Here is a 10,393-nt window from a genome sequence, read left to right as displayed (position 1 = left end):
CCCCCTTGTAACCCAGGAAATGCTCAAGACACAAGCGAGGTCAGCTGCTGGTTTTCCCAAGGCACCAACACTCACCCTTCTCCTCGGAGGAGACAGCCCCGGCCTTCCCTCCTGCCCCACACCTCGGCCAGGAGCCCGGGGCAAGGCTGAGGCGTCTTCCCAGCCATGTCAGTCACAGCCACCCGCTCTGTGAAGAAACACGCCACTCCAGTGCTGCCTGAGGAAGTCATGCCCCTGCCAACACCACAGCGGCTGTTCAGGGGCGCGAGCAGCATTGTGACACAAAACGGGTGCAGATGTCCCAGTGACAGAATTTTAATCATTTGCTACGTAAAACAACGGGTTATTGGTTTAAAATGGGGTTCCGCATTCCCAGCCCTCTCTCTGGTTACGATCGAGTCCCATTTACAGTGATTTTACACTGGTTAACAGCTGGTCACAGGAAGGGCCTGTGTTTTCAGCCGGGGCAGTGTTTGGCAGCACCGCGGGCTGCACACGCTGCTGCCAGCTGGTACAGGCAGTGGTGCTCCGTCCCGCTGCTGTAAGGCTTTCCCGGGGCTGTGCTGCAGAGTGCACTTGAGGGTCACGGTGTCAGAGCTGTAAACACTGACAGAGGGGCAGGGAAACCAGCTACAGACACACCGCGAGAGGAACCACTGGAGGGAAGCTGTCAGAGACCACCTCTGTGAGCACAGTCAGAGCAGCTTGGTTTAAAATCAATACAAATATCCAGATAAAAAAATAGATGTATTCACAGGAAGGATGAGCACTGGAATTCTCCAAAGCAACACACGTTTCCCTTTCAGATGACAGAATTAGAACTTGATCTTCCGCTAAGAGTACGTTAAAATTTCACCTGACGAGGTTCTATCTGAATTTAGCACCCACGCACTGACCCACTCACTCCCCAGGCGAGCACCCAGAAGCACCCCTATCCACCACCTCTTGCCGCCCTCGGGCTACGGGAACCAGCTGGTTTGGAATCACCCCGGAAGCTGCTGCTTCGCTAGACAGATGGTCCCGTTGTAGGATCTAGAATTTCACTGGCTAGTTGTTCTGTCCTTTTTCAGACAGCACTAGTTTAACCTCGAGCATGGACGAGTTGTTCAAGTATAAAATGATCCCTCTTAAGCAGGAGCACGGGATAAAATCTCAGTAACTAGAGAAGAGAGAGTCAGAAACAGAAGGAACAGAAACATCTGTCAGCACGAAGAACTACCGTGTGTGTGTGTGTGTGTATAGATACTCTTCCGTGTGAGAGCAGGAAGAAACAGGCGATGGCTGTGAGTTATTCAGAGATGATGAAGCAGGTGAGTATTTCTTTGGTAAGTAATGAAGTTTCCTCCTCTTGAACATTCTGAACTCCCCCTAAATCAGGTTTTCAAGCTTTGCTGCAATCCTATATCCTGCTGCTAAGCAAAATTTCCATCTGCTCTTCAATAAATACGCTCAGATAAGAACATTCCCTTCGAATCACGCTGGGGGAGCCAAATGCAGAGTCCCGCCATCTGAAACCCCCTCAAACAAAAATAAATCAGCTTTTTTATAGCTGATGGAGCCAACTTAGAAGACAGGTGAAATGTTTACTTAATCCAGGAGTGGTCTTCAGGCTGACAGCTCTGGGAGCCTTCAGCTTTACGCAGATTTGGCCATCCTCACTTCAGGAGCTGGCGAAGGAGTTATTTTTCCACCAGAGAAAGCTGTAAAGCTTGCTGAAGCTCTGCATCTTCCTCCTCACGACGCTGCTTCTCCCGCTCCTCCTGCTCCTCCTGCTCCCGAACAGACAACTCCAGGGCAAGGTGCAGGTCCTTCTCAAAGCTAGAGGGTTCGCTGGGGGAGCTGCAGAGCGAGGTACCTGAGCTGGTTTGGTAGCTCTCCTGCAGTGCCCTGGGGGAGAGAGAACTTCAGAGCCCGTGTCACAGTTCCTGCAGTGGTCCTCCCCAGCAACTGTTCTAACTGCAAACCCAGCGGTGTCTCCTCAGAGGGCAGACAGCAGCTTTCAGGGCAGGAGAGCGGTTGCTGGCACATCTGTAAAATCCCCAGCGTAAGACCTGCTCTTTGAAGGTTCCCCAGACCTATTCTCATATACTAACAGTTCCGTTTTCAATGGGACTCCAAAAGCCTTGTCACCTGGTTTAGAGGTAACAGGATTGTCCATGTACACGAGAACCCAGTACGCAGCTCTTCATGTGCACAAAGGTTTCCTTGCTCGTGACTGCAGGAAGACCCCACAGATACCAGAGCCCGCTCTCGAGGGTCCATTAAATAGCTGTTAAGTTTTTAAGGACTGCACAGTGATTTTGAGAAGAGCCACCCTGAAGTGTGCAGCACCAAATAAACATACACTCAACCCAGAGGGACCAAATTCCCAGTTTTAAGAGCAGAACAGAAGGACTGATTGCCTGTTGGGTGAGGAACGTTACGAGCACGGACCAGTCCCACAGCTGAGCTCAAGAGCTGAACTACATAAGCCAGGGAGGCCCAGTTGAGTCCTTGCTTCCTGGAAAAGTAAGATCCAGAACGAGCATAAGAACAGAGACCTCAAGTCCTGAGCATCTGCTGCTGACACACACAAAAAAACCTGCAAAATCGCTTCATGCTGCTGCTGGAAGTTTTGCTCTGCCTCTGCAAGGCTCAATGTGGAGAACATTCCTTACCTCTGATACTGTATGTTGAAGTCCTGTGAATATGCAACAGCTCCATTGGGATGTGCCTCTGCGTCCTAGAAATGGGGAGAGACCGACAGTTCCACAGCCGTTAACAGACCCGCAGCCCAGTTCACTGAGAGGGACCTCTCAGATCACCCCGATTTCTTTTTGAAATACATTACTGGACTTTTCTCTTCTGAGGTTCTTACAAAAACAGGTCCTGCACTGGTCTAATTCAGGGCTGTCAGAGCTGTCAGATCTGCACTTACCACCCATCACTTACTTTACTTCCACCGGACTCCAACAAACTCTGCTGAATGGCAAACTGCATGATCTCGTTATCCTCGTCCTGCACGTGGATGTTCCTGCCGTCATCCTGGACGTGGTACGACTTGGGGATCTCAAACACTGACTGGTCAACCTCAAAATTAGCACCTGCAGAAGCCCAATACCGTCACAAACATGGCACGGGGTATTTTCACAAGTTGCGACTTAAAAAAACCACTCTGATGAATGTGTACGCATGATTCAGTTAACTCTAAAATTTCAGATGAACCACCTGGCTGAGTACACCAACGGGCTTTGGAGACTTCTGTGGCAAACAGCACAGCAGGGAGGCAAATGCCGAGTCTTGAACCCATCTCCCTCGTCTGTGCATTCCACTGACAGACAGGTAAAAGGATGCGATTGCTGCACGCTCCCACCCCTCACCTGAATCACACTGGGCCCCTCCAGCCTGTTGGGACAGCCTTTTGTCAGCCGTCCTGCAGCCATTGACGTTTTCAAACGTAATCCGGGCATTCAGCACGTGAAACAGGGGTATTTCTGTAACAACGAGGACAAGATGCTGCAAAAACAGTAAGAAGAATGGAAAAGAAGAAGATGCTGCAATAAAAATTGCTAAATATTACCAATTTTGACAGGAAATCCTGGCGGAAATTCCAGAGTGATGAAATCCCTAAGTCTGGCAAAATGAGCACTGGTTCTGGCCATCAGATCGATGATGGGAGTCACTTGTTCCATGAGAGACAGGGGAAACTCTTCACTCATCCACAGGGTTGCTTTGAACCTTAAAGAGAAACACCCTCAGGTCACGGTTCCGGACTGGAGGCAAAGCAAGGCACACGGCGTTGTCACCTGCTTCACGCCTTTCAGAGTCCAAGCAGTTACTGCCCAGAGACACCGAACCGTGCTCTTGGCCAGACCAAAGGCAAAGCACGGGGGTCACTGGCAAGTTACAGCACTAGTCCAGAGGTTTTCTTTGAGTGGAAGGAGAATGAGACTAGAGCCACATACTTCAAAATCTCCTGAAATTTTGAAAGCTGATTCATTTTGAAAGCTGGGGGAAAACCACACTGGGCACTTGTAACAGTGGTTTCCAGAGACTGGATGACCAGGAGGAGACAAACTAGAAATAGTTAAAATTGTATTTCTCACTTCTGCGTCCGAATGGTGACTTCTTTCGGTCTTCCTATGTCTCTACCTTTCAAATCAAACTCTGGGTCAAAGTATTCCTCCAGAGTAATGGCAGTAGGGTTGTTACTAGCAGCATACGCTGTTGTCTTGGTTGTACTCTGCAAGGAGAGAGAGAAAAAACAAAACCCAAAAGTACAGACAAATAGAAGCTACTACAAGAGACTTTTAAGTCACCTTGTGTGAAGTAACTCATTTTAGATGCCAGTGACACAGAGCCATAAACACAAGCACGTATGTTTAGGCTACTTTCCACCAAGGTTAAAAATCTCCAAGCGTTTCAGAGACTGGGAAAATCTACTGAAACAATTTAAAGCCAGAAATCATCCAGAAATGCACACTCAAGCTAAGTATTTCTATGCTCCAAGAAAGGCAAAGCTTTGGTAGGGTATTTGAAACAAAAATCTCCAGATTTCTGGACATTCTATAGATGTTCTGAATCTCTAGCTTCAGAAGGAGGCACCTGCTGTTCATACAGAATGTCTGACAGCTTCAAACACACAGACACATCCTCAGGGGAAATTTAAACCTCATAATCCAAACTGCAGCCAAACTGAGGAAACAAGGGTGATTGCTCACGCCTGGAATTCCCACCGGCACAGACCCCTGCGCTGCAGTAACCTGCTTTGGTATCAAAGACACTCACCTGAGCACCATACTCATGCTCCACTGTACCCAGGAATGACTCCAGGGGGTTCCTGTCAGCTTCAGATACCGGGAGGGAAAAAACAACAACAAAATGTATTACTCCTAATTAGCAGTAAAATCTACGCGTGCACCAGGCTAACAAGCAAAGCTTCTAACTCTTCACACCTCCGGAATGCTCTGCCAGGACCTACAGCTGCCAGTAGAAACCAGGTACAGTCCACAGCGGGGAGGCAGAGTCTCTCAGTGGTTCCTGTCAGCAGCAGACAGATCTGTTGCTCCCAGAGCCTCTGCTCCTGGGCCCAGGGCCAGCCAGTGAAGGGCATTTCCACACCAAGTTACTGGTGGTCACCCTTTGGTTTAGAAGAAATTAGTGATCCAAAACAAAACACAAGTCCAAGCAAACAGAGCCTACGTGAATCTCGTCATCGTGCCTTCCCTTTGCTTTGGCCACGAGCAGGAAAAAGCATGGAAAAGTGCAGCCTTTTAAAACTTTCAATAAGCTTTCAACAGTTTTGAGGAGCTCTTGGCTCCTCTAAATACAGCCAGGATAAATGCTGGTTCATTTGTAGGTTACAGTCAAGTCATGAGCAGCCTCAGACTCCCAGCGTGTGAAAGTAAAGCTGGGCAAAGGCAGCAAGAGAAGCATTTCCCCCGCCCATGTGCCCTGTTTTCTGCAGTCACACAGAGAAGGCGTCGGAGAGCTGAAGAGTTCTGCTCGTCTCCAGTTATCCTATAGAAAACTACCTTTGTATCTCTTCTTCTCCTCTTCTGTCAAATGCTCCGTTCGAATTCTCGTGACCACGTTGACATTGTTCGCAAAATAGACCTTAAAAAAAACGACAGGGACAAAACCCAGAGAGCAGCCCAGGTTAAAACAAGGGTTCTCCAGTAAAACACCACATGCACAGACCTAGAGACAGAGTAAGGCACCCAGGTCTGCCTCTCATGGGCAAAGATCTTTAACACACTGGTGGTCAAGAGGAAATGCTGTGCTTTGATTTCTCTATCTGCTCTGGTGTAAGGGGAATGCCACAGAACAGGTTCTGGACAGCCCTCAGCAGAGGCTGGAAGGAGACATGCCACCATCTGCCGGCATGCGGGGCCAAGGAGTCCTGTGGATCACACCGCAGAGTACCTCCAGCCGGTGGTCACCTCGCAAGCGAGCAGCAAAGGAGTTTGGTCGCCGACTGTAGTGGCAGCACAAGTCAGACCCTCACCCAGGGAAAGTAGGTTTACACTCTCTTAAATACGCTTTTGTAACTTAACTAAGCCAGCCTCAAAACTAGACAGGCGTTCCCACGCTTGCTGGAGAGACTTCCCACCTGGGCAGAAGCTTTAGGAGAGGACGGGGAAGCAATGTCAGGTAACGCGATTTCTGAGTGGAGTCCACCCGAACAAAAGGTAGCGATAGTTTAATTTTGCAGGAACGCTGGTGAACCCCGTGTCCACCGAACGGTTCTCCCAGGAAAAGCCTTCGGATCAATGTAGAGCGCCATCCAGCATTCGCTCTTCTGATAAATTAAATTACAAAACCTAATTCATTGTGCAAATTCCAAAACCTGGAGCAAACACAGACCTATGAACCTGGGAAATTAACTCCTGTGATTCTTAAAATTCCTAACGCATCAATGATGGCTGTAAAGCCACCTCCAAAAACATCTCCCTGCAGTGAAATGGAAGACAAACGCAGGGTCCCACGGAACAAAGTGAAGTGCCTGTATACGCACAAGCATGGCCAGCGTCGTTCGTGTCCGGTAGTCTTTTATTACTCAAATTCCTGATGCAACTCAGGGCAGCAGGAGGCTGCTGCTTCCTCACAGTCCTGTTGCTGGAGCGTGCTCGAGGCACCTCGCCAACAGATTCCTCGTCTTTGAATGAAAGACAGTGTTCACAAACGAGTTCAGCTCCAGTTTTTGGACGGAAGGGAGTTGCAGCAGTTACGGCAAATCTGTTGCCCCTCCTCTCCCTCAGCCACTGCCCATGTTCCTGCATACAGGCCCCATCCCTCCCACCAGGAGCCTTGGAGCTCCTCGCTCCTGCCCAGTTCTGCTGGCAACACCAGGAAACTCTTGATGGGAAGTTTAAGACCTGAAACAATCAGGAAACAAAGGCAAAACATCATCCTCCTTCAGCTCGCCATCAGACCTCTCGAGAGAACAGAAGGGGCTTTACCTTTGCTTCATAACCGTTGACACCTTCCACTCTCTCTGTCCTCCACACCCAGAATCCAGAGGTGGTCCTGGTGAAAGGGAACACCACAAGCATCCGTACAGTTGCATTTCCATACAGTGCCCAGCCAGTTTGTCTAAAATCAGTTTTAAACAGTGACTGATGGGCTATTGGATCAACCCCAGACGAAAGCAGAGGTCAGTCTGTCCTCGCACACACATCCCTGAGGGCCGAGGAAGTGCTGCTGCTCCTGTTCTTATTCAGCCCATGGCCAAAGTGCAATGGCTCAGCCAGAGGCTGTATGTCTTGAAGCGTTTATTTGTAAGAGAAACATCCTATCTTACCTTTCAAAGGCGATGTTCTTTGTGTCAAGGCAGGTGCTGATAATTGGGGACGTAAGGCGGCGTTCCACATCTTTTCTCTTTGGTGTCATAGAGCCTAGCGTCAAACGCTTCATGCGCTGGGAAATCTCGAAGCGCTCCGTGGTCACCAACTTATCATCGTGATTGATCTCGATTAGCTCTGCCCAACCTCCGGTATCTGGGGGAAATGCTGCAGCTCAATCTACAAAACTTGGCAGCAGTATTCCAGAACAAAAAGCAGCAAATATACTGTATGTCAGACTGGAGACACACAACACACACTAATTCACTGAATCGTGCACTCAGCTGAGATCAACTCTGGAGCTGTATCTAAAATTAATTTTTATTTGAGGGGCAGGAGAACAGAAGGGGGAAACTAAGTAAAAGATTGAAGTCAAATTTTAGCACTATTATCAAATTTTGAGCTCAGATTTACCCAAAGGAAAGAAATTAAGCTGTTACATTAAACCACAAAACCCCTCATAGAGTGCCTCTGTGAGACACTCACGGAATATATATATATATATATATATAAAACTTGTAGAAAATTTGGTACGCAGCCTCATTTTTGTGGAAAATCAGGATTTCTCGTTATGGCTCCCACAGGATTTGGTAACCAATGGTGCTAAAATAGTTACCTTCTCCCTTGAAAATTAAACTACGCCTTCCTCTCTCCCAGCTCATGTTTTCAAAGCCCAGGAGCGTGATGTCAACCCGCAGCTTGGCGCCGCTTTTCCAGATGCGACAGACGTCGCTCGGGCAAACCCTGGAAACCAGGGGGACTGTGAAAGAAAAACGAGAAAAACAGGAATAGAAAGCATTCACAAGACCAAGCGCCCAGGCAGCCTGACCTCGAGCAGAAGCTACACCCCTGGATTGCTCGGTGCTATGAACAGTTTTCCAGAGGAGTGAGATACTGATCTTTAGCTTTAAGAACAACCTGCTTAGGGACAAAACCCACCAGCTTTGAATTAAAAAGGAAGACGATGTTAGTTCAGACTACGAGATGTGAAATGGCATGAACCCCACCTCCTGGCAGTCTAATAATTAGCTATTTGGAAACCCAAGCCAACAGTAAGGCCTGGCGTTGATTCCCTTAAGAGAAAAGCAGGCCCTTCCCAAGCAGCTGTGCATCTCTAGAGGAGGTATTATCGCTGCCTTCCTCATCCATAGGCCAACAAAACCCCAGGAAAAGTCTTCCCCAATTCTGACAATGGCTAAACTCTCCATTAAAAAAACAACCCCCCAAACAAACCAAATAAACTGGAAACAAAGAGTAACTGTGCAACAAAACCCTAAGAGGTTATTGTGAGAGGTGGAGAGAGAAGAATCCCGGAGAGCAGGTTTCTCTCTGCTGTGACATCAGCCCATCCCTTTGTCAGCAGTTCAAAGGTAACGATGAGCAGGATCCTCACCCCAGCTGGTGAATTCCCATTTCATTTCCACGTAGAAGTCAGGAGTCTGGAGAAGGAAATGCCTTTATCAATAGCTGATGAAATAGTTTCAGTCTGACATTCAGTCCAGCGTTTCTCGTAAACACTTTCAATACAGGAAAACAAAAATAGGACAGAACTCCAGACGCAGTAAGTGAAACTGAAACAAACAGACACAAGAGATATGGGCCTGCGCTGCCGTGCTCTGAGAAACATTTCTTCCTTATTTCACTGTAGGAGCAGCAACTCCTCCAGCATTCAGCCTCATGATTACAGATTTCAAAGTTAAATCAAGGAAAAAGTCTCCATCTCCCACAGTGCTGCGGAACAGACAAGCTGAACCGAAGAACACAACTCCCCACCCGATTTCAGTTTAACTCAACTGCCTGAGCGAGAGCTGCAGCCTGGAGTAAGAGGGTTACACTAAATAACTACCTCATTGATCTTCTGGAGCAACTCAGGAACTCCTCCGAGGGTCGTCGCGGTCTGCTGGTAGTCGCGGTGCTGCAGGATCATTTGCACCATCTCTGGATCGCCCGTACTGACGGCCTCGTGTAGAACTGACAGAAACCCAGACACGAGCACGTGTCCGTTTGATTTCTGAGCAAAATACGTAACGTAAAAGCCCTCAGAATACACCACCTTCTGTCCTCCCAGTTATCCTTACCTGTCCATCCCTGCGCGTTCTCTTTGGTCACGTCTGCCTTGTGCTGCAGCAGGACTTTGGCAGATTCTATGTACCCCAAGGAAACAGCAAGGTGCAACAAGGTCCGCCCTCGTGGGTCCCGCTGATCGACATCCTGTTGAGCACCCGAGAGAAAGAGCTGAAGCTGTCCTGTCCAGTGCAGCCGATCTCAGCCCACCGAGAAGCGTTTACACAAACAACGCTCGGCCGGAGCAATCCAGGAGTCAACGTGCCCTCGGCGTTGCCACGTCTCGGGCTGCGGGGCACAGCTCTCGGTTTGCAACCACTCCTGTCCCACCCCTGCACCCCGTAGGGTGCAGCCTCACGGAAACAAAAAGAGAAGCAGAACGGGGCAGATCAGCTGGACACGGCAAGAGCTGGTGTCGCTGTAGGACATGACCGAGCACTTGCTGATGCTTCTCATTTCTTTTTCTGTTGTTGTTTGCCCTTCAGAAGGGGGCTCTGCCTGGTGAAGACAGTTCTAGCCTGTGTGCACCGCACCAGGGACAGTCAACAGCCTGAGACCAATGGAGGGTTTAACACTGTACGACACAACGGAGGGGAAAGTGGAAAAAATAAAAGGAACAGGACAGACAACACCAATTTTGTACAGCACTTCTTGAAAGTACAGAAGCAAATGGCAGTTTACAAAGCATCCACTTGACTGACACACACAGCACAATGAGGAGCGAGTGCATTTTGTACAAGTCACTAAAAAGATAAAAAAAAACTACACAGGCATAAATATCCAAAACATGCAAGCACAACATACTCATACCTTACATATTTTTCACTATTAGCTTAGAGATTTGAAACAGAAGAGCATCTATAACTAAAGGAAAAGGGGAAAGTCAATAGCAGAATAAGAAAGGAAAGTTATTATGCAAGTTAATACGGTTATCTGACAGCGTTACACCGGACAGATCACACACAGAGTAGGGAAACCTTCGCTTTGAAGCAATCATTTTACACCTT

The 10,393-nt window shown here is 48.4% G+C and overlaps 1 protein-coding gene across 1 annotated transcript in view; it reads right to left on the bottom strand.

Moving 5' to 3' along the window:
* Positions 1–1,679: 1,679 nt before the first annotated feature.
* The window catches only part of ANKRD13A (ankyrin repeat domain 13A), a 10,534-nt gene continuing 1,820 nt past the window's right edge, over positions 1,680–10,393 (bottom strand). Inside the window, exons 2-15 of the mRNA XM_010141669.1 lie at positions 9,401–9,533; positions 9,169–9,293; positions 8,716–8,761; positions 7,939–8,082; positions 7,283–7,478; positions 6,942–7,008; positions 5,514–5,595; positions 4,768–4,826; positions 4,086–4,222; positions 3,560–3,717; positions 3,360–3,473; positions 2,932–3,083; positions 2,658–2,722; positions 1,680–1,887 (exon numbers count right to left, since the gene is read on the bottom strand). Coding sequence (XP_010139971.1) covers positions 1,680–1,887; positions 2,658–2,722; positions 2,932–3,083; positions 3,360–3,473; positions 3,560–3,717; positions 4,086–4,222; positions 4,768–4,826; positions 5,514–5,595; positions 6,942–7,008; positions 7,283–7,478; positions 7,939–8,082; positions 8,716–8,761; positions 9,169–9,293; positions 9,401–9,533 — 1,686 coding nt within the window. The remainder of the gene's footprint in view (positions 1,888–2,657; positions 2,723–2,931; positions 3,084–3,359; positions 3,474–3,559; positions 3,718–4,085; positions 4,223–4,767; positions 4,827–5,513; positions 5,596–6,941; positions 7,009–7,282; positions 7,479–7,938; positions 8,083–8,715; positions 8,762–9,168; positions 9,294–9,400; positions 9,534–10,393) is intronic.

This window comes from Buceros rhinoceros, unplaced genomic scaffold (genome assembly GCF_000710305.1).
Source record: "Buceros rhinoceros silvestris isolate BGI_N320 unplaced genomic scaffold, ASM71030v1 scaffold33208, whole genome shotgun sequence".
NCBI classification, from domain to species: Eukaryota; Metazoa; Chordata; class Aves; order Bucerotiformes; family Bucerotidae; genus Buceros; species Buceros rhinoceros.
The sequence above is the reverse complement of the archived record's forward strand: the minus strand, read 5'-3'. Positions and strand labels throughout refer to the sequence as shown.